General features: G+C 37.9%; 1 protein-coding gene across 12 annotated transcripts in view; it reads right to left on the bottom strand.

Moving 5' to 3' along the window:
- The window catches only part of dock4 (dedicator of cytokinesis 4), a 402360-nt gene that overhangs the window by 71167 nt on the left and 306186 nt on the right, over window positions 1-25007 (bottom strand). For 11 of the 12 annotated variants that reach the window (XM_048548411.2, XM_048548409.2, XM_048548405.2 and 8 more), the window contains 5 exons: window positions 21805-21898; window positions 18344-18492; window positions 11332-11418; window positions 11085-11189; window positions 6689-6830 (listed from right to left, as the gene is read on the bottom strand). In XM_048548411.2, coding sequence (XP_048404368.1) covers window positions 6689-6830; window positions 11085-11189; window positions 11332-11418; window positions 18344-18492; window positions 21805-21898 — 577 coding nt within the window. The remainder of the gene's footprint in view (window positions 1-6688; window positions 6831-11084; window positions 11190-11331; window positions 11419-18343; window positions 18493-21804; window positions 21899-25007) is intronic. The other variant, XM_048548410.2, reaches the window with a different exon arrangement.

Genomic DNA, 25007 nt, shown 5'->3' on the forward strand with positions numbered 1-25007 from the left:
TTGTATATTCTGTAAATTAGTCAAAATGGATACAAAATAGCTCTCAAAGGTCACATGAACACCTCTATGGATTTTAAGCTGGTACTGTGACTAGACTGTATTTAGTCCATTAAGAAATCACAAGAGTCTTCTGTGAAATTCAATGAACATTTCCAAGGACAAATATAACTCCCTGGCATTGATTTCCCGGAATAGCATTTCCTAACTCATCATAATTTGACAATGAAAACCATAAATGGCTGAGACAGTTAAAAAAGTTAATTACTGCGACCAAAAGACAATGGATGGATCTTTTTACCGAAATGGGATACATAACGCAATAGTTTTGGAATAACAAACATCTCACACTTTGATCCTTGTGAGACAGATTCCAAGATAACATTTTGGCAGAACTCTGAGAAAAATACTGAGGGTTTCCCAAAATTCTCTTGTTTCAGAGAAGATTCTATTAGATAGGAAAATGATGAATGTAACTTTTTTATTCAAAAACGTGGGGAGATGGAAGTAGAAGGTAGCAAACTATGGGCCAGTTCACCTAACATCTCTCAAAGAAAATGTTAGAAGCTATGATCAAAGACTTATAGCATGCCACTTGGTGAGATTAAAGATAATCAGTCAGAGTTAACATGGTTCTGTGAAAAGGAAATCATGTTTAACCAATTTATTAGAGTTATTTGAGAAAGTAACATGTGCTCTAGATAAAGGGGAACCGATTGATGTATTCTACTTAAGTTTCCAGAAAGTGTTGATAAGGTGCTACATCAAAGATTATTGTGGAAGATAAAGTTTATCAGGGTAGCACATTGGAACAAATAAAAGATTGACTGCCCAGCAGGAACATGTGGGCAAAAGTAGGTCATTTTGGCATAATGCAATGAGTGATGTGCCACAGTGATCAGTACTGTGGCTTCAACTTTTTTACAATTTATATAGGTGACTTGGATGAAAAGACTGCAGGAATTATCTACACTTACTGACAACACATAGAGATTTATGAAAGCATTTGTGAAGAGCCCATAAGGATGCTGCGGACTAATATAGATAAGTTGTGGGAGAGGGAAAATACTTAACAAATGGAGTGCAATGAGAGAAAACGTGAGATTGTCTATTTTGGAAGAAATAAATGAAAGCATAAAACCTTACGCAAAGGCATCTTTAAACAAGCTAGGTTTGCAACAATAACACAAAGTTTTATTTGTGCCTATTTTAAAATCCTTGTATCCGTGTTTAGCTAAGAACTGCGTGACATTTCAAATGCAAATTTCATCAATACTTATGCAACAAAATAACTTCTTTAACAAAAACAGAAATTGTTGGAGAAAGGGGTAATCCATGATGGAGGACGGGAAAAATTGTAGCTATAAGATCTGTTCCTCTTTGGGGTGTTTTCAGTGTTGGAGCTGATTTCCTCAAATTCTAGGAGCAGTAATTACTGTTTTATAAGCTGTTGTTTTGTTTTGGAACTTCAGGGGAAAAAATAGACCAAAACAACAGCACTTTAAATGAAAGGAAGACAAACAAAGGTAGTGACTACATGGGAAATGAATCAAATGGAGAAATTAACCTGCATTGCTGTCTGACCCAATAGTGAATTTGCATGGCTGACTGTTCTGCCTTTTGATTTCAAGTATTTCTGGACATCAGAGACATCTAAGAAAACTTAATGAACCGCGAAATTCATAGCTGACTTTGGAGAAAACTGTGTGGAAGAGCTCACAGCAGGAAAGCAGCTAACTCACTGCTTTAAAGTATAAAAGGCAGGTATATGAACAGGAAGGGTTTAAGAGGGATATGAGCCAAGTGCTGGCAAATGGGACTAGATTTATTTAGGATATCTAGTCGGCATGGTCATGTCTGACCGAAGGATCTGTTTCTGTGCTGTACATCCCTGTGACTCTAAACGCAAACTTTAAAGAAAGTTGACGACTGAAATGTTAACTCTGCTTTCTCTCCATGGATGCTGAGTTCCTCCAGCAATTTCTGTTTTGTGTCATATCTTCAACAACTGGAGTTCTTTGTTTTATATTAAACTACTTTTTATCTTTTTTAATACAAAAAGCTTTTTAAAAAAATTGGAAAATTTAAAAAAAGGAGCTGAATGCGCTATACAATTTCATAGTTCATGGTCGTATCTGAGGATATGCCTGAAGTGTTGTGATGTATGACTATTATAATTTTTATAGAAATGTAGACCAATCTGAAGCAACAACTGGAAGGACAAGAAAAATTGATGCAAAGCCAAAAGGAAGACTATCTTTGAGCAAATTACTACAGATGCTGGAATCTGTACATAAGCTCTGTTGAAGAGTCATCGAGACACAACGTTGGCTTGCTTACTGTCCACAGATGTTGCCTGACCCGCTGTAATTTCCAGTTTTTTTTTGTTTTCAGGAAGATTAGGTCAGTAAGTAAACAGTTCATTGAAGTGGAGTTTGCAGATGTTTTATGGGTGGAAACATGTTACCTAAATGGCAAGAGACTAGAGATGCAGAGGTATCTGGGTATGTTGTGCATGAATTGCAAAAGTTAACTTGCAGGTTCTGAAAGTAATAAAGAAAGTTAAGAGAATGTTAGACAGTTGCCTGAGGCTGGAATCAAGCCCAGGTCACCAACACTGTGAGGCAGCAGTGCTAGCCACTGAGCCACTGTGCCACCCTGTCTTTTAAAGCAAGCTATAAATACTCACGGCTTTTTTTTTGTAACTTACAGATTTCATGCATTCTTGGTCATCTTAAAGGTAAAATTGTGCTTTATTTTGTCTGAGGAACTCATGAAACATTGGGAAACTTGTCTGGACTCATCTAACTAGGTATTACAGCTTAGAGAGAGTAGGGACCGCAGATGCTGGAAGCTAGAGTCAATAAACATGGAGCCGGAAAAGCACAGCAGGTCAGGCAGCACCCAAGGAGGAGGAAAATCAATGTTTCGGGCCGAAACCCTGAAGAAGGGTTTTGGCCCGAAACGTTGATTTTCCTGTTCTGACATGTATGACAGCGACCTATTTTCTTCAAAAGGGAGCAAACAAATGATACCACTTTATGATACTGCACAATTATTTGCATATAATGTCCAATTAAGCTGTGGCTCAGATGGTACTACTCTTACCCCTGAATCACAAGGTCCTGCATTCAACGCCTACTCTGGGGCTTTGGTGTATAAAAGCCAAGGCTGACACCACTGGGTGAGTACTTCACTGTCTGAGGTGTCAGCTTTCAGATGAGATGTTAAACCACAGTCCAGTATGCTTAGTCAGGTGAATGTAAATGATTGCAGGCACTATTCTAAATAAGAGTTAGGGGAGTTATCACCAAAGTTCTGGCCAATTTATTTTCATCACAGAAAACATATCATTTAGTCATTACTACATTATTGATCACGTCCACAGTACAGCAGAATATATGTTGGTGGATTATGGATCTTAGTCTGTGCTGCTAACATAATCAATGCAGAAGCTGAAAACGTAATGATAGATGGTTGAGCTAAACACATCAACCATGTGATTTTCAGTATGAAGAGACTACTCCTCTATTTCCTAAATAAGATATAATTATCTGTAGCTTTTGCATCCTTGTTAAGCCAGTTTTGTAACATTGCCCTGACATTCTTCGTGGCAAGTTTTCTTAATGGATGTGTTGAATATTCTTATTCATGTCTTGTATTTTAATGAGATTTAAAGCATTCAAACAAACAGTTCTAACGTCCATTTAACTATTAATTCTTGAAGAAAAAAGCAGTCATTTTGTAAGTGTTATTTTTTTTGGTCTCTGGTGCAAGTACTTAGAAGCTTGCAACATATTTCCTTCAAAGAAACATAGAAAATAGGAGTAGGCCATTTTGCCCTTCAAGCCCATGCCACCATTCAATAAGATCATGGCTGATTCTCCAACTCAGGACCCTGTTCCTACTTTCATTCCATTCTCTTTTATCCCTTTAGCCCAAAAACAGATTCAGCTGCTTTCCTTACTGACAAAACGAAATGAAACATAGCTTATGGTGATCAAATAATAGCAGGGTGAAATTAGAAGGAAAATATTGCAGTGGTATGAAGGACATTGCATGTGCTTTCACGAATTGACTTTATTGAGGTTTATAAAATCATGAGGGGCATGGACAGGGTGAATAGCCAAGTTCCTTATCCTGGGGTAGGGAGTCCAAAACCAGAGGTCTTGGGTTTAAGGTGAGAGGGGAAAGATCTAAAAAGGACCTGAGGAATAAATTTTTCATGCAGATGATGGTGCATGTCTGATATGAGCTGCCAGAGGAATTGTGGAGGCTGGTACAATTACATTTAAAAAGCACCTGGATGGATCTATGAATACAAAGTATTTCGAGGAATATGGGCCATATGCAGGCAAATGGGACTAGGTCAGATTGGGATGTCTGGTCGGCACAGATGAGTTGGATCGAAGGGCATGTTTCCATGCTGTTTGACTCTGTGACTCTACAATACATTTTTCATATTAATAGCAGCAAAGCACTGGTCTGACGTAATAAGTTACTCAGTGATAAATCATTACAGAGTATACCACAGTGTCATGATTAGTGAAAACAAAACTGTCATCACAAAAGCACTTTTTCTACTTTGAGTAGGGCGCCTTCGTGCATTGAAAATCCTATTTTTGGGTTAGATTGTATAAAAATCTGAAATCTGAGACAACAGAAAATATGTATGTGCTAAAAAAATTGTATTGTTGTTTTCCTGGCGCCGTCATTTACTGTAAGAAAGAAAAGTAAATTACAGTCACACTCTATGACTCATAAAAAAAGCCATTCTGTGCATTAACTATTTCTTAGGTACATCATATTTCACAGAAGGGGGGCTTCAAGAGACAGGATCACAAATTTTTAAAAAATCACTAATAATCTTATGTGCTAGAGATTTCATTTCAATATACATGTTCTAACAGGAAGTACTTGCCATCTGTTTAATGTTATTTTTACTGCTAGGATTGGGTTCTATCTTTAATCATTACACCATTTAATGCTATGCCAGCAAGAACAGATCTAATCTATATTTTGCCACATCATTACTTGCTAACTTTCAGAAAATAGCATAAATCCCAGCATGTGATTACCATTATATAAACACTTTTTTAGCCACAGTCAACTAATGAACTACAATGTGCAAAACAAAGGTTTATTTTGTAACTCTTCACAGTTGTAAAACATTATCGCAATCTGGTAAAAGTATAGATGAATTGCAGTTTTATATATGCTCTGTTCAATTGTAAATCCTCTAAATCAATTATAGATCATATCCTTCCCTAAATTGATTGCCAAAAGCTGTCCAGTTCAAGCATTTCAGATAGTTTTTCTATTACAAAAGTTTTTGTTGGTAATGTGTTTATTTCTATTGTAGTTAAATGCTTTTCTACTGTGAAATAACATGTCAAATACTACACTTTGTTCTTATTGAGATGCAACTTGTGTTTTAACATGTTCCAGTTCAATTTCAGCAAGTTGGATGTACTGTAGTTTAATAATTGACAGAATCATGCTCTTAAATTACTGTTAAGTTTAAGAATGTGGATTTTTTTTCCCAAGTAGTTATTGGTCAATGTGACAATCCACTAATAGGGTAACTGTTTCTTTTGATAGAATGTGCCTCCAGAGAGCAAATTGTGCAGAGTAAGGACATTTTTTAGTAACTGAAAACATCCGCTGTGGGTCTAACAAAGTCATCAATGCCATCACTGGAGATGTCTGTAAGATGGATCATGCCAGCTGTGCAAAAATCATCAGGGAGACGGGAAGCCGAAAAATTGCAGTTTGTTATAAGAAATTTATTTCACATTCTGGAATTTTTAAAAAAACTGCAGGTGAAAATTTTAATATACTGGACATTGAGTTAACTGTGTGCAATATTTCTGGGTTTTCAATGAAGAGGCATGGGAAATATAAGAGATTTGGCTAAAGTCACTCAGATGAGCAACTGTCCTTTGGACCATTTTATATCATTTGTAGATTCAAATATAGACCTGCTAGTAGTGAATGAAAAAGCAAAATAATCAATATCTTAGGAATCAGATTACTTTATCCTCCTTTATTTCAGTTAATGGAGGTGGAGGTGCACTGTATGTATATCGTGGGATTGTGAGGACAGTGAGAATGAGGAAGAAATTAATACTAATATGCAGGGAATATCACCTTTGATATTGTATGTCATAAAGCAGTAAGATAACAAGCTGTTTCCAGGAATTTCTTGAACAAAGTTCAAATGGTTTGTCAATTACATCTTGACCTTGAGACATATTTTGTCTTTGGAAAACAAAATCCAGTTTAAAATTGGCTACATAAAAGAGGTAGGTTGGAGGAGTTTTATGAATAATACCTTTCTTGATTATTTTTGTTGCTATGAGTGGCTGAGATAACAGACATGTGCAATCAAAATCATTAAATTATTCCTGATTTGCGATCGTGTCTCGCCATTTAAAGTGTAACAGTTAGCGTTTCATTACTCAAGATCAGCAACATCCCCTAGAATTGAATCACGAATAAACACCATTTCTATCGAAAAAATAATTATTATAATAAACTATGTAGCTTCATTTTTAAATTACTTTATCTACCTAGGCTTTACTATAATGTCCAATAACAAATGTAATATTTAAATTAATTGAAGACAACTCATCTGCACCATACTCCTTCAGGTTCACTTCTGACCTATTGCACGGGTTTCTTAGGATACACTGTGCATCTGCCTGAAAAATGGTCTCCTCAGGCTGGTTGGCATGCTGCATAGCAATTGCATGTGGGAACTCATTCAACATTCGTTGTTGGAAGGCCTCCAATCGCTCATAATCATGTCCTCGACAGACAAACTCCTTGTTCTGTTAGAGATGAAAGATGAGGAAGCAATTATCAGACAGACAGTGAACACAGTACAACACAATCTAAGGAAAATGTGTGTTTTATCAGTGACCAGATCAGTGACAGGCAGAGAAGGTTGTGCTGTGTTAAATGCTATAGGAATTTACAAAAGGAAGATATGTGGGGAGGTGGGGAAGAATTTTACTGGGTGACTGAGACAATTGCATTTTCAGTCATGGAACTACTGAACAGGGAGCTCACAAAAGCAAAAGTCTGCAATAGCCAGGAGGAAAAAGTGGAAAATCTTTGACATGTCAGCCAGTTTTCTGCAGTACCAATGATGGTTGTACATGCAGCTCAATCAAATAATAGCAAGTTGAAGTTCACTGTAACTTCATGTCATTGGCCTTCATTCAGGGCTTACTTTGAGCAATTTTATTGAAGCAGCAAAAGCTACTGAGATAACAAGGTGTAGAGCTGGATGAACACAGCAGGCCAAGCAGCATCAGAGGAGCAGGAAAGCTGACGTTTCTGATCTGGACCCTTCTTCAGAAAGCTACTGCTGTTTTTCCAGGCTAGTGAGAATAGTTGAGTGCTGCAGGAAACATATGGCCTGTAGCACCCACATTAATGCTGTATGTCCTATCTGTGCTTTAAAAAAAAAGGTAGCCTTTAGAAGCAATATTGAAAACTGAGTAGGACAAAAACAAACTCAAATTAAGGTGCCATGAAACAGAACAGAAGATGATTGAAAATGTGTGCAGGAGTTGGGGGAGGTGAAGTGGACAGCATCAAAGCACATGAGATGGCATCCTGCTGATAGGCAGCTAATCATTCATCTTGTGGGGTTGAGGTTCAGCATTTCACTATACTGTGGGACTACAAACTGCAGAAAGGCTTGTAGCCCATGTTCTGATTATGTCTGGTTCCAAGGCAGAGCACAGGTCTGAGCTTAGAGTCTGCACGGCAGTAGTAGTAGCTTCAGTTGTCGTGAGGGTCCAGTTGCACTGTCCCTAGGTGTAGTCATATTCTCCAAGGTAGACTTTAAATGAATAATGATCTGACAGGTAACAATGCACAGGCTGGAAGTAAACTTCTCTGAACTTATTTTGTGCAGCCCTGATATAATTACATGAGCAAAATGAGTTTATTTTCTCCTAATTTTTGGAGTCCTCAAAGAGTGGGGAGTTTATGCTTCAGCTGTGTGGGACATTGGTGAGACCCTGGTCATCATACACATGGCAAGTCAAGTGGCCGGGGACCTGAGTGCAGCCAATATGATATGCTTCAGGCTTCACTATTTTCTACACATGAAAGGATACAACAAGTATAGAAAGTAAGTGATATCTAGGCTTGTGCAGTGTGATGATAACTACATTAGGATCACAAACAGAACAACAAATGGGTCCACAAAGTTAATCTAGAAAACAAATAACAGGGAGACTAGTCTGAAATGTGTCAGAAATAAATGTTGAAAACTAAGAAACAAAGAAACCATGAAATTAGTGGAAGCAAGTCATAGAAAATGGATCGCAGGGACATTTGGGGACAGAATAAAATGAAGGCTATAGTCAGAAGGCCTGAATCGAACGAGGATCTTCAACCTTGTGTATAATAATTTTGAGTTGTTCTTCTAAAAGCTACGATTCTGATTTACAGGTAAACAACGGTCATAAGTAGTTGCTGCCTATAATGGAGAAGCCGAAAATGGAAAAGCAGTCACACTGAATCTCTCTTCACATGTGTTGCCAGTTTTAGAGAGCAGTATTGGCAAAGGGCGCTGGGAACAGGTCACCCACCTATCTTCTCTAATCCTCAAAAGCACACTGAAATGAGAACATAGGAAGTCCCTTACAAAAAGGTAAACATATATGGTTTCTGCTACTGAGTGACAAGTCCTGAAATAGCATAATTCTGACGATGTAACATGCAGTAAAAAAACATAAAATTCAGAACACAAGATTTGTGAAATAATCTCTCAAAAACATTGATTTATAACATGATAATTTTGACACTGGCTTAAGGGGTCAAGGTAAGTGTACTCTGAATTAATTATATTGAGTGTGTGCTTTAATAATCCACCCGCAGCCTCATACACAATTCGGTTCTCAGGTTTAAAGATCTGGGAATGTAATAAAAAATCAGATAAATGCAATGATTCTGAGGGACAAGACAAACATTCTTCCTGCCTATATGCATATGAGTGAAATAGAAATATCAAAGTAGATTTCATTACATTAATTGTATTGTTTATTAATAGTTTCTGACATTTTCAAAACATAAAAATCCACTGGTTAAGACTTCTGGTTTGAAAACTAACAAAATCATAATAAAATCATGACCAATGATCCATTATATTAAAAAAAATCAATTCATTGTATTCCTCCTCCTTAATTTAGAAAAAGACACAAACCATTTTAATTAGGCTAAGTAAATACCAATTGCCAGTTTTCCTTTTAGAGTCTCATTCTCCTGTCTGATGTATCAGTTCCTCAGTTAAAAGATAGCCTGCTGCGAGGCCAATATTCAATGCTGATCTCCTTGCAGCTGTCAGGTTGGCTTGATAACTTCGAAGGACACACAACCCACGTATTCTGGATTGTTTTCAGCATAGTGCAGAAAATGCTTCACTTTCACCCTTTTTGGGTCAGATCATACCAGATGTCATCCACAGACAGGAAGCCAATTGGCTGCCCTTTCTGTCAGGCACTTTTCCATGTTCTGAACTGTTGGTGGCTGATGTGTTTTGGTCTTCAATTGTTATTTTACCTCCAACAGTGGAAAACCCATCTCCAGGATTCATCACATGTAGAAAGGAGATGCTGAGCCATATCTAGACTATTTGTTGTAGTTTCAGACTGCAGTACTCAGAACTCAGTTACAGTTTGAAAGACGTGCCCCCCACATCATGTTGTGGGTTATGAAAGTGATTCTTTCTTTGTGCAAACAACAGAGTTGATTTTGACCTTTTGCCAATCATCCGGTAGAGCAATGAGGCAGCACTTCATTCATTCAAAGAAATATTCTTCCAAGGCATTATTTTGTGGATCTGGCTTCACGGGAATTGCAGTTGAACTACCACTAGCAAGCTAAATTGTATGTTTGAGGTGGGTGCAGAAGGGGAGTGGATCAACGTTTTGACTATGCTGTGAACGTGCAAAACCTGTAAAGTATCCTGCTAGTCTTGTTTTGTGTTAATATGCATGTGAGACCATGCAAAAGGTATACAAAGGAAACATGTGCCAAACAAAAATCTGGCCGCAGAAAGTGACTGTATTTTAAAGAGAATGTTCAATGTGATAGCAAGAACCCAGATTATTTTTGTCAAACACAGAGGAAGATTCCTGCTCCTCTGTTGATAGGAGTGTGCGCCAATGCAACAATTGACTAAGCCATTTCTCCTCCCTCACCCATACTTCAGCTCGATCAGTGCCTAACCAAAATGTTTGCAGGTGCCTGTGGTGGACTGGGGTGGACAAGATCAGAAATCACATGACAACAGGATATAGTCTAACAAGTCTATTTAAAAACACAAGCTTTCGAAGCCATAAACCTATTGGATTATAACCTGGTGTCATGTGATTTCTGACCTAAACTAAAATGGCAAATGGCCCATATTAAGAACACATGGTAATATGCTCCTTTAAAAATGTACTGATTGCATTGCTTGTGTTGATGTGATGGTAACTCCACCAATCCTATTTTGATACGTTTCCCACCCTAAATATGACAAGCAATGACACTCAAAATTTACCTTAATTTGTTTAAAAAAAAGTTGAATGTGGATCACAGTTATTTCAATGCTTAATGTGCATGTAAAATATTTCATTTGGAGTGAAGAATATCACTTTTACAAATCTGTATAACACACAATCACTTTGAGTACAAAATTGTGATTCAAGATCATGTGGGGAAAATTATGTCTCATGACACACTAGTTTAAGATTTATATTTTGTACTCCATAATTAAAAAGCTGGTTCTTGGTGTTTGAGAATCGAGCTTCGAATCTCTTTTTTCCCCCTCCTGATTCTGTTACATACCATGCTCAGCGCTGATCAGCCCACATATCACATTAAAGCAATACTTCTTACTCAGACAAATGTTCTTCTTTCTGTGCAATTATTACACTGTCAAAACTCATCATTTGCTAACAAAATCTTTAACAAATGAACCATTCGCTAAAGTTTAATTACTACCTTTACACATTTACATTGTATTTTTGGCAAATGAATTTCTAATTTTAAATCACATACATTTTATATCATGTACTCACTCTTAAGAAGAAAGGAAATTTTTTCCCATAAAATCCAACCCTGAAGAACTCTGGCTCCAAACGCTGCTGATCCATTATTTTATCATAGAAAGAAGCCTCCATCATCTAAATAACAAATGCACAAATAGAACTGCATGAATGGCATATCAGATGCAGCACACCAAGTCCCCTCTGTTACCAGATGTCTTATGGTTAACTTGCTATATTTTATGTACTTTTGAAGGGTAGTTGTTAAATGATATATTACCCTCATCTTGCTCAGATTGCGGTAATCATAGAAGCTTTCATATTGGTCTGCCAACTCCCGGCAAAGGATAATTCCATTTTCCCAACACTACAAAAGAACAAAAGACAGCCCATTTTTGTACTGTACTAATACCGAAAACTCTTTCTGAAGACAAAATGAAAACCAACAAACATCTCTATGTAGCATCATAATTAAAGTAACAAAAAAGAAGATTGGTCAGTGTAGATCAAGGCCATCCAATCTCTGCTGCCCATAAAGCACACATAGCTAATCATTTCTGATATCTTCTCAAAAAGGGAAAGTGTGGAGTGGGTTTAGCGTGAGGAAAAGATAAGTAATGTAGTTTTGTTAAGTCAAAGCACCTTCCAATGGGTTTGCCTGCTGCTGGACATTCCAAACTTCGTCAACCCTTTGCATCAGATTCAATCACCTGATACCCGAGCAATGTGGGTTTGCAGCATTCTAGATCATTAGTGATATGTGACTGGCTGGCTTTGGTCATTAATGGAACTTATGTCTTTTGAATGTGAGACAGGATTGTTCCCATTCCATGCAAGTTTGAAAGCAAATTCCCTGTCAGCTAGGATGGTTCTAGCTCGGCAAATAGGAAGTTCTATTTTAAAAGGCTGCATGGCTTTAGTTGATTAAACTCTAGTCATCTCCCTGTACACACTGGGATTGCTGTGACTTGCCTCTTGACAACCTATGCCTAATCGGTTTGAATTTAAAACAAGGAGCATGCTTCATTAGTGTGTGCATCTCCCACCAGCTTGGACAAACAGAATATCAGCTTGGATTTTGTAGGTTTCCAAAGGTCAGATAGTTGGCTGATGGAGAAAAATAAACAGTGCAAAACAGAAATTAAGCTGTGTCCAGTTTGTGTTTGATATTTGGACCCTCCAGTTGAATTATACCTATATGCTTAAGGGCTGGACACCTTCCAGCGGCCCTCTGGTTTTGCTTCCATTAATAGTTTGGACACAATGCGCACTAATCTGTTTCGTTCATAGCTTTCCTAAGTGATCACTGTTTCATGACCTGAGAATCAGGTATCAGCTCTTGGTTCAAGGACAGATCCAGGATGCTTGTCCATATAGTCTATCACACCCTTTGTGATAACAGGCTGTATACTATTGGCCTTTTATGTGCCACTAAGATGAAGGGTAATAATACAAGTGAATGGTATGCATCTCGGTACCATGGTGATTTGTTAGTTAGTTAATGGTACTTCAGAAATTATAGGCTTAAGTCCTTGAGAAAACTGGGATTTGGTGAATAGGTTTGTTTACAATGTCAAGAGCAATATTAAGTGATGTTGCTACCAATGCAGTCATTTGTGTTTGAAAGATGCAAAGGTAACAGGTCAACAAGTAGTATTCATGTTTGAGCAGCTTGGTATCAATTAAATGCTTTCTGCAAATAGTGGGGTTTAAATTAACAGCCCAGACTGAAAACAGAACAGAATTCATTGCCATGATGTTAGGTGAAGGGTATTGAGATATTACCTACTGACACCTGTGGAATGCATTTTGAAATTTTGACTTAAGTTATGATTGAAATTAAGGAATGAGATGTGGGGATGACTCATCGCAAATCAGTTTCACATAGATTTTCACATTAGACATCTGATATCACTCAGCAATAGAACAAATTTGAAACGTAAAACATAAAATCAAGACTTAGAAAAGCAAACTTCAAGCTTGAAATCCAATTAGTGGGAAAACGAATTATATTTTAAAAGTGACCAGAGATGTGTATGAAGCTGTGTTTGCTTCATTAGTCCTGAAATTAAATCATGAAATGTGCTCTGAGTAATTTTTTGTGTTGAGTATTCTCTAAAAGGCACAAGTTCCTTTTGATAGTTGTTTGACTCATGAAGAATGGTCTGAGTTTTATTAGGGTAACATTAGGCGCCTTCATGGATCAAATCCCTGTCAACATTTTGTGAAAAGCTGGTTATATCTTTGTCATCATCCATGCATAGCCCATTCAAATCAGAAAAGTTGAAGATCATGCAGATATTAAGTTGCAGAGTTGCACAAAACAAGCTGTTCTACTCAAGCTGCTTGTAATGCACCGCATCTAATATTCAGCTGCACTCAAGTTTGTACACCCAACCTTCCAGTGCTTCAGTGTCCAATATATGCAGTGTATTTCACATTGATACGTAGTGAATGTTCAGATGTGTTTGACATTGAGGAACACATAATTCAAAGGGCTAGGTGAGCAGATTCAATTAAAATATTCTAAGGAATTCCTGAAATTTCAACATTTTTAATGCCAACTATGATATCAGGGACATGCCTAAAAACTAAACTGTGATCATTTACCTTAATGTTTCCATTACTTAGAATAATAGAATCACTACAGTGTGAAAACAGGCCATTCAGCCCTTTGTGTCCACATTGACCGTCTGAACAGTATTCCAACCATCCTCCTATCCTATTCCTGTAACCCTGCATTTCCAATGGCTAATCCACTTCATCTACACATCCCCAGAAATTATGAGCAATTTAGCATGGCCAACCCACCTAACCTTTGAACTGTGGGAGGAAACCAGAGCACCCAGAGGAGAGAATGTGCAAACTCCACACAGACTGTCGCCCAAGGGTGGAATCAAACTCGGGTCCCTGGCGCTGAGACAGCAGTGATAATCACTGGTCTACCATATTGCCCTATATGTTCATCAGTGATAATCCCACGTATCTACCTGTTGTCCATTTGCCAGTATCCTCAGAACCTTTTTTACAGAAGTGCAATGGATTAATGAGGAGGCATTGATAACCATAATCAGTTTGTGGTAACAGACAGATGTTATTATGAATGATGCTTAAGGTTTGACTAAGTGTAGCATTGGAGTATACTTCATTGTCACCTGTATTGTAGTATGCCATGTGGCTATTGCACAAAATATCACATGCCAAAGTGATCAATAAGGATATAGCTTGATGAGAGGTCTTTTATAATATAGTGGCAATGTCTTATCTCTGAGCCAAGAGGTTGGATTCAAATCCCACCTGTTCCAGAAGCAGGAGTAAAACCATCTCTGAACAGAAAGATTTGGAAAGTATCTATAGATTGATAAGAGGTTTCTCGTGGTGCAATGGTAGCATTGCTCATCCTCTCGGCTAGAATGTCATGGTTCAGGTCTCATCTGCCCCAGACATTTAAAATATCTATGGCTTGATAAGCTGTATCTGCCAACGTGTAACCAACCAGATCTGCCAGTCCCCTGACACGCTATTATGATAATGACCAATTTTGTTTTCCCAAAAATATACTTTCCTCATAAAACTTGTAAATAAAAAGCTGAACATTTTTGACCAAAATAATTAGTGTTTGTAAGAAAATTCAACTTATCCCAATACAAAGTGTGAACAAATTTTCATAGGTTCTTGGTCAGCAAGGAACCAGATGCAGAGATGAGCCATTTGCTTCAAGGGCACCAATGGTTAACATACAACAAAGTCAGCACAACCATCAAATTTAACCATAAACCTGTCAAACATTTCTTTGCAGGCAGTCTGCAATGTTGACTGAGTGTCAAACAGACCATCAACTCCTGGAAACACTTCACATAGCTCCCATTCACCAACCATCAAACAGTGGGATAATAAAATGTGAGGCTGGATGAACACAGCAGGCCCAGCAGCATCTCAGGAGCACAAAAGCTGACGTTTCGGGCCTAGACCCTTCATCAGAGCCTGAGCTCTGATGAAGGGTCTAGGCCCGAAATGTCAGCTTTTGTGCTCCTGAGATGCTGCTGGGCCTGCTGTGTTCATCCAGCCTCACATTTTATTATCCTGGATTCTCCAGCATCTGCAGTTCCCATTATCACTGAATCAAACAGTGGGAGCTGGGTTGCCTCATTCACATCCCCACATGCTCATTCCTTTGATTTTCTTTTTTCACTTTTGACAGTTATTTTTTAGTTTTCATTCTTGGTAACGTGAGCATAATCTGCCAATCTGTTGAGATTTTCCTGAAGTGTTTCTAAAAGCTGAAACGCTTTTATCTTCTTGTTCTTTTCTTCCCTTTACTTGTCTGCATTCCTTTACATTTTTTTAAAAGCTCAATCTTCCTGTCCCACTGCAAGGTGATCTCCCTTCACACATCCAAATTTACAGCTGCAGCTGTGAATAATTTTGCAAATGAGATGACCCCACTTGCTATTATTGCATTGAAATTCTGACTAGATTTGCCCAAGGCTTTAGCCATTATGACAGAATTATGACAGCCGACAAAAGGTAGCTACATTAGTTATTCATAATTTTCAGATAATTCAAGTGGCAAATGTGAAGAGATCTTAGTGGTGAGGCTTAAGAGTTATCAAGGATGATACTATAGAAATAGGAAGTGACCTTCCCAAAGTCCAGGCCCCAAAATTTAAATCATACAAAACCAACCAAAAGACACAAATAAAAAACCAAAGCAATTTAGCTGTACTTTAGACATCTTAGGTGAGTCTACAATTCATCAGGCGCCTCAAATATCAAAAGTGCAGTATCTAACATTGGAGCTCCAGAATTACTGAGAAAATCAGGCTCAACTTCCATTATAATAGCACGAAAAGTATAAAGGCATTACCTTACAGTGCACAGGTAACTGCTACACTTCATTGAATGATAGGAACTGAAGGAAAATCATTGATTGAAAAGATGGAATCTCTGCAGGTACATCATTTATGGATAAACTACATGTTGACTCGAACGGTTATAAACACAACAATTTGGTTGAAATATACATTCATTCAGCGGCAATTCAGTTATGACAACAAGAATCAATACACAGCATCATACACTAAATTATCTGCAGGTCCTTCCAAGGCAGGTTACAGAAAGAGAATGACATACTGACATATAGAAATTTTAGGGCTCGGACAAAGAAGTAGTTTTTAAGTAGCATCTTACTGAGGAATCAAAGGTAAAGTGGTCTAAGGAAGAAGAAATGCTGGAACTTCAAGGTGAAGTAGTTAAAAACATGGGTGGAATGGTTAAAATTGGAGATGTATGAGCAGTCAGAAATGGAGATGGCAGATTTCTCAGAGGTGTTTAGAGCTGAAGGAGATTATCAAGATAGGGAAGTATATGCCACGATGGGATTTGAGAACAAGATGAGGGTGTTAAATTGAGGCATTGCTCAATAGTGAGCCAAGTTAGATCAGCGAGCAGAGCGATTACTTGCAAAAATGACTTTGGAGGGTAGAACGTGGGAGGTTGGCCTGCAGTGTATGGATATAGTCAAATCTTACCCATGTCTTGAGGAACTAATAAGGCATGGATCAGGATTTTTGCAGAATATGAGTTAAAGAGAAGATGAGGGTGGGGGACAGGAGAGGGAGAACAGAGGGGACAGTTAGTCTTTTATTACAGAGGTGAAAATAGGCAGTTTCAGCAATCAGCTCATGGCAAAATATAACATTAAGCATGAGCTGTGTGGTTCAGCCTCAGACAATCAGCAGGCAGAAGAATGGAGTTGGTGGCTTTGGAATGAGGTTAAATTTGGCTTTGAAGCCAAAGGATTCAGTCTTCACTACAGCTAGTTGAAGGATATTTCTGTTCATGCACTTCTGGATGTTGGATAAGCAGTCTAATAATTTGGAGACAGTGGAGTTTTTGAAAGTTGTAGTGAAGAGGGGGATTTTGATGTTGTCAGTGCACATAAGGAAATTGATGCTGTCTTTTCGAATCATTTCACCAAGAGACAACATGTAGATGAGAATTAGGAGGAAGCCAATGACGGATCATGAGCGGCACCAGAGGTAATGCTACAGAAGCTACAATTAAGTAATTAGAATGGAACAGCCCCTGAGAAAGAAGAAAGTGTAACAAACAATATCAACAAGTATACATAGACGGAGGATGAGGAGGGATTATTTATCATGGTCACAGCCACATATAACTTAAGTTGTGACTTTGATGAAGAAAATTTCAGTACTGTGGTGGGAGGTAAAGTGACTTGATGGATTCAAATGAGTAGTTCATGAAAAAATGTGCGAATATTTGGGAGGCATTAGCATATTGCAAAGAATTTGATCAGGAAAGGGAGCTTGAAAAAGGGGCAATAGTTAGCAAGAATAAAATGATCAAAATTAGTCTTTTGTCGAGTTGTGTGATGACTACAGTTTTGAAAAGGGTAAAATATCTTAAAGAAGAAACATCAATAGTATCAGAAAACCTTGGAGCCAGGAGTGGTCAGCAGTTTATTGGGGATTACGCTGTAGAAAGGAATATTTTTCAAGCACTGCAAATATTATCCTAGAACAACATATGTTGATGAAATATATTTCAGGAACCAAAAATATCAATTCAAAGCATTTGAACTAATACCCATAAAATAGTCAGTGTTAACCATGATACATTTTTATTTTATAAGAAGTACAATCTATAATTATATCTCTGAAGAATGCAATGCGTTTTTAAAAACGAAGAACTTGTACATTCAACCATAAATCTCAATAACCTTTGACTCTATTACAGCAAAGAGCACACTGCAATGATAGACAGTGAACATTGAACAGGGAAATGCCATCTATGAAGAGAATGGCAGAATAGCGGGGGAGACGATGCATTCTGGATACTAATAAATAGACCAGTGCTTTAACACCTACACATGTACAAACGTGGAAATACATTTGATGAAATGCCATGCAGAAGGCATAAATTTATTATCAGTTTGCAAAGCTGCCTTCTTAGGTTTGCAAAGCCCGCAGATTTCGTGCACACAGTAAGTTCTAGAAGAGAAACATCGAAAAACTGCAACCAAAATAAAAGGACACAATGAAGCAATAAGTTCATACTTTGAAAATTGCTAACCCCCAGCCCAGGCAAAGAGAGATTAAAGAAAAACTTTGAATGAAATGGTTGAGAATTGGGTTTTTAAATGTTTAGGAGAGAGAGAGAGAGCAGATGAATGTTCGTAATTTGCTTTGCACAGCAGTGAGTGGAGGTCAAATGCAAAAACAGATAGCAAAGTTTAGCATATGGACACAAACTGCTATTGCTGAACTTACTTTGCCTTTGTCAAAGTTCTGGATGATGGTGAGATGAAGAATCTCCTTGCGCTGCCACTCAGTTTGCATTGGATAATGAAGGAATTCTCGCAGTGGCCTCTCTGACCACTCCAGGAGCTCATCATACAAAAGCAGAGTGTATGCAGCTTCTGTGTTACAGAATAGTGTTGAACAGATATCCCAAATGAGAAACCACAAGTGAAGTTACAAAATAAAACAAAATCTTTAAATATGTCAATGATTCATAACATTAAAATAAAAAGTTAAATGAATAATACAATATTCATTTATTTTGCCTGCTAAATGGGATCATTTGTTGGTATGTGTCATATGATTTTGGATTATAATTTTTCAAGCCTGCCCTCTGATAATATGGACCAGGGAATCCATGCCTTTTGGCCAATCACAATTTGTAGCATCCTGTCCAGTATTAAAAATAATAAATGAGTATTGTTAATTTTTAATAAAACAAAACTGACTTTACCCTTTTGAAATGCATTATCTACTCCCAAGTTGAACGATACTTTTAAAAAGTAAAATAAACATTTCAGTTAATGAGCTGTCAGGGACATTTTCCAAATTATTAGGCATGTGCAGGAAGTTCAAAAATGTTTATGGCTTACAGTTGAACCAAGATTTGTTTGGTCAATGGTGTTAGTTGTACAAATTCTCTTAGGGTGGAAAAAAGAAATTGTGCTTCATTGTATTGCTGTGAAAATGTTGAGAATTTTCACTGTTGAACTTTGCTATGTAGAGACTCTGAGAGCTAGGAAAGTCATGAAAACTGAAAATGTTGCAAAAAATCTGATTAAGTTCAAAATACACTTTGAAGTATAACCAAATAAGGTGCATAGAAAGTGGATTCTACCTTCATTTTTATTTTTAAACTTTATAATAAAATGCAATTATTTTGTAATTCATGCATATTAATGGGGAGCAACTCATGGGGCAGTCAACATTTTCTACTGGCCAGGGAACCCAGGTTCAACTCCAGTCTTGGGTGACTGTCTGTGTAGAGTGTACACATTCTCCCTTGTGGCTGCATGGGTTTCCACCTACAATCCAAAGATCTGCAGGTTAGAAGGGTTTGCCATGCTAAATTGCTCATAGCATCTCAGGATGAGCAGGGTAGATGGATTTGTGATGGGAACTGCAGAATAACAAGTATAGGGTAGAGAGGTGGAGCTGGGTGGAATGCTCTTCAGAGGGTTGGTGTGGACTCAATGGGCTGAATAGCCTGTCTTTGTACTAAGGAGTTCTGTGATTCTATGTACTGAACAATGCAGTGTGGGTATTCTTAGCAGGTAAAGGGGCTTTGGCGTAAACAACTTAATATAATTTGTAACCAAATCATCTGACATGAAAATATTGCTGTCTTGTTGGCTTTCAACTAGAATTATGCATCATCACACCAACTGCTGTTGTCCTACTCTTGAAAAACAATCCAGCTGTGTACACTCTAAATTCTCCTTCAATTTGAAGCCTTGTTTTTATTTCCCAAAAAATCCTCAAACGCATTAGCACAGTGCAAAATCTCAATCAAATGAGTCACCACTGCGTGTTCCCATTTCTCATTTCTATCCTGCTTTAAACAAGACGGTTTGTGTGAAAGTAATCTCTTACATGTCATTCAGCTGTAATAACAATACATTAACCCTTGTTACCCACTTGGAGTTTTGATGTTCTGCAACCATTAATAAGCAGGCCATTCCAATCTCCTCTCACATATATGACTGAACCACACTCAACATCCCCAGTGCCACCAGTATATTTCCTTCAACACTTTTTCTACTTCTGTATTTCCTGCAGTTCCATTTTTTGCCCTGTCCTTGGCCTCATCAACATTTTTCCTTTCTGCGTCACGAGCCACAAGAGTGAATCATTTTCCATATATTTGCTAAGGGCGTATGATTTAATTCTGTCCATCAACCTTGGTTTCACAATCACTGATGAACTGTAAGTCAGCTGGTCATGCATGAAACACTTGTTTACTGACTGCTTCTTAGCTTGAGCCGGAGATTGTAGAACCTCAGGAAGGTTGATAGAGTGCAGCGAATCTGGTATGTGTAGGGTACAGCAGATTCAGAAATGCTGGCATCATGAAGGCCCTGGAGAACTTAACAGTAGAACTATATAAACACTTCATCTTTCTATTTCATGCTAAGCAGTTATAGAAAATCTGAAGCAGAAGTCCTCAGCAATTGGGAGGTGAGCGGTTGTGCAAGATCAGAGTTAGTTTCTGGTGGGGACAAACAGTGTCAGTCAAAGGAGCAAGACGAATTCATTGGAACTAGAGTGAGGGGTTAGGGAAGAAAGGCAATCATGGGAGGAAGGACAGGACTGGAAGATTGACCCTTCTAACAAATGGAGAGAAAGAGGTTGTGTAGAAAGTAGCTTGAAGGATTCCTTCAAATGCTGAGAAGCACTTTTGCTTTTTCTAGCTCACAAGAAGTAATGCAAAAAGCACACAGCTACTTCTCCATTTAGTCCCCGATGCCTTGAGTCCTTGGAAATTGTTCAATTTAAATTATGCCCCCAGGTGCATTGTGAGAGCAATATTGAGAAATACTTAGTATTAATAAAGTGTCTCAATTTTGGAACACTCATGCCCAACATAACGTTGCACTGTAAACATGTTTGCTTACTGAACAGCTTCAGGCCAACTCAACTATTTTTGCATTTTGAACTCCTTTCCTCCACTGTCTCACACTGTCAAAGTCTATGCCTAACTCTTGAAAATGTGATCGTCAATTTCTACACCCTGTTTATCACCACAATACCCATTTCCACTTCAGCTATCTGACTTATTTCTACTTCCATTTCATCCTGCTGAAAACCATTTCTCACGTTTTTCTTAACTTCTCAGTCTCATACTAAAAACATTCAACCTTTCCAAAACTTCGCCATTTTTCCATCCCACACTCCTGACACCTGAAATATTGCTCAGTGCCTGATTTCCTCCTTTCCTCTTTACAACCCCCACGTCCTTTAAGTGCACTTAGGAAGTTTATGCTGCAGGTTAGATGTCACGTAACTGAGAGTCCAAATGTATGGTTCATCAGCCACTTCAGAGAAGATTGCACATGATCAGCCTCAAGTCAAGCAGGGCAACACAATCAGCTCCTTCTTAAAGAACAGATAAGGTCTTTCAAAAAAAAAAGGAATCATCTAGATAAGTAATTCAAGCTCACTAAATTAAAACAAAAGCAACAAATACGCAAGGACGATAACAGTAATTCCCACTTATATGGAGCCCCTAAAAGCTGGAAGAAAGGTATCTTTTCCAGGTCTGGAACTCAGCAAGTTCCATTTTTCTCACTTAAAGGTATTGTCAAATAAAATTTTCACCCTTGGGAGCAAAACGTGAACAACTAATACCCTGATTCTAGAGAACTTGAACTAAAACTATTGAGTAAGTAAAAATTGGGCAAATATAATCTCCCTGTTAAACCGCAACATACCTGTGAAGTTTTGTGCCTTTAAATGCAAATCATATAGCTTATGAATGTAACGGATGTACATTTCTTCTTTATTTATTTCTGTTTTATAAAAATTCTGTAAATCAATTGGAAATCTATGATTAGAAAAAGATTTTTACAGTAAGAGTTCTTTTTAAACTTATAAATAAGAATTCATACATTTCTTTCTATTCTCGGTTTTGGTGTGGCTCCACATTTCAAATACTGAGCAAATTTTCATCAAAATATTGTCATTAAATATCTCAATATAGCTTTTGTATGTTTTATAATACCGTAGATTGCATAAAAATGCAAAGCATAGTGAAGTGACAGGATATCCTTACTAAGACAGTGTTTAAGTACTGAAAGAACTCTTCAAAAGAAAGATTCATCTACGTTGTATTCTGTTCTGTAAAAATTAAACACTGTATTGGTAAACAAAAAAAATCCATACTGTAACATCCAAATGTCTGAAATTATGTACACTTAACATTCTAACACTGTTTATGTAATAAATGAATAAGAAAAACAAAACTATTTTTTCAACAGAGAGGAAATGCTCAGAAATGTATTTGCCACTGTTTAAAATATGCAGCTTCTGGCAACATTTTAGCAAAAGACTGATGGGCTCCTTTCCACTGTATACTCTTCCTTGCCTCAATATTAGCCTGAGGTTAAGAAGACTTTTTCATAAAATGAAGACGTTCAATATCATTTATAATTTCTACCGTCATCTTGGCTGACCAGATACTGGTCAATGCATTGTTTCTAAATTCCCAATGGTGATGAAAATGATAGCAAAAATTAACTTGCTATTAGAAAGTATTAAAACATTGCTGACAATACTAATTCAGAGAAAACCACCAAGGAGGCATAATTCAAGTAGAACGACTGATAGTGACATTGAGCTATTAAAATCATACAATAAGAAACTAGAAAATAAAAGTAGCCTATTGAGAAAGATACACTGCTGAAGATTTTTTTTTTGCACTCATCAGGTCAGTTGCAAGAATTTCAAAGAAAGTAATAATTTATACTACTCAAGAAACAGGGTGCTGATTGGTTGCCAAATTAGGTGTGTTTGGTCAAGGCATTGACATGGAGAAAGCACTGGGTATGTCTCAACCCCGCAGCTTCGTTTAAATTTAAAAGTCTCGGATTAGTCAAAACGTGCCTTAAGGAATTCAAAAGCGTCCCTCAAACTTTTGTTTAATTGAAAAAGCACACTGCCTGGGAAAATTCCTTTTGCCTACAGAGAACCAGGCCCTGCATATGAGTACAAGTAGCTTCCAGCTAACTTAAGCAGACCACAACTAGGCCTAACTAATGACATTAACCTTTGGGGAAAATATTCACCAGCACATTTCCAAAGCAATGTCTGACCAGAGTTCATTTGCCAACATCATTTCTCATGCAGTATAGATTATTGTTCCCTTTGACATTTTGTATTCTTGTGCCTGTCTTGTTGAGTGCAAAAAGAAAAACATGAATAGCTGGATCTTTTTCCCAACATTATTCAAGTTTTGCATGACAAAGTGGTTAAAATTAACTTGTGTGCAAGGCCAATATCAAATTTTCCTTGTGTGATAAGGTCATGGCTTATTTGTGGATATTTCTACTAAGGCACACAATCAGAAACTGTCCAGATGAAGAGTAAAGTTCCCTCTTCTCTCCTCCAATGATGAGTTCACTTTAGCCTACAGCTGAAATTCGTCAGAAGCATCAGGTATCTTAATACTGGGGCCAAGGCAATCAGGAACCCTGCTTCAATAGGCAGTGGTATCCAGTGGTCGCTCATCTCTCCACACTGTTGGGTCAGTCACAGGGCAGCACTATTGTTCCTGTAGTTGCATGGAGATGATAATGTAACATTGATGGTCATGTTCCCTAAAAGGCAGAGAAATTAGGCCCGGGACCAGGGCCAGGAGGCAGGCCACGTCTTTACCACAGCGAGAGCTAATTCTCCTTTGGGCCAAAGAAGCTAGAGTGCAAGGTCTCCTTAGAACCCATTGTGGCTTACCTGGCAGCCCCCTCCACAGCAGTAGATCTTCCCAATAACATTAAAATGTCTGTGGAGACAGGTTCCATCCCTTAAGTGGCTCAACTGGGCTCTGGGCAGTTTGCTGATTTGCCACCTTTCACGTCACAAATGGCACAGCAGTGAAAAAATATTAATCATGCCACCCAGACCTCCCCTATGATCGGACGATTAGATAGGGTGGACAGTGAGAGCCTGTTTCCTCGGATGGTGATGGCTAACACATAGCTTTAAATTGAGGGCTGATAGATATAGGACAGATGTCAGAGGTAGGTTCTTTACTCAGAAAGTAGTAAGGGCGTGGAATGCCCTGTCTGCAACAATAGTAGACTCGCCAAGTTTAAGGGCATTTAAATGGTCATGGAACATTTGGATGATAATGGAATAGTGTAGGTTAGGTGGGCTTCAATTTGGTTTCACAGGTCGGCACAACATCGAGGGCTGAAGGGCCTGTACTGCGCCTGTAAATATTCTATGTTCTAACCAGTTGTCAAGTCCCTGATACTGTTCATCACCATAGGGCTGGGGAAAGCCAGTTTGCACCCCCGTAGGATTTACATTTTCTACCTTGATGCTCTGTTTGATTTCCTTGTAGGACTTCCTAATTGGTGGTCAAATGTGGGTACTTTTGTACTGTGCTCTCTCTAGGAGGATCGCACAGGATCATTTTCTCCAGGAAGAAGGCAAGACTATCATCCTGATTCAAATTTAGGTCCTTGGAAAAAAAAACATTCTATTCTAACATGCCAATTTACAAATATTATTTTATTTCTCTCTTCTTTTTTGTTTCAGGGATAATGTGGTCCATAATGCAAACAATGCAGTGTTAATAATTACCAAGTTGCCATGTTATACTTTCTCACCATAGAGAAATGACACATGAAAACAGGCTAAAAATAACATCCCTGACGACACCAGAATGTGATCTATGGACGTCAGAATAAGTTCTACACTTGATCATACGATCATCAAAACCACAATATATCAACAAAAATGCTTTGGTGCATTGGCTTGAATAAACAGGTCAGAAAAATGAAGGATGTGGCCTTATTGCAGCAAATCTGCAGCTTTTCTAAGCTTATCCAAAGCATCTACAGCTGATTGGCCTTCACATAGGTTGTTTCTCAAAGCAGGGGAGGTATAAAGGAGGATGCAAACAGCTCGAGGA

Source organism: Stegostoma tigrinum, chromosome 18 (genome assembly GCF_030684315.1).
Source record: "Stegostoma tigrinum isolate sSteTig4 chromosome 18, sSteTig4.hap1, whole genome shotgun sequence".
NCBI classification, from domain to species: domain Eukaryota; kingdom Metazoa; phylum Chordata; class Chondrichthyes; order Orectolobiformes; family Stegostomatidae; genus Stegostoma; species Stegostoma tigrinum.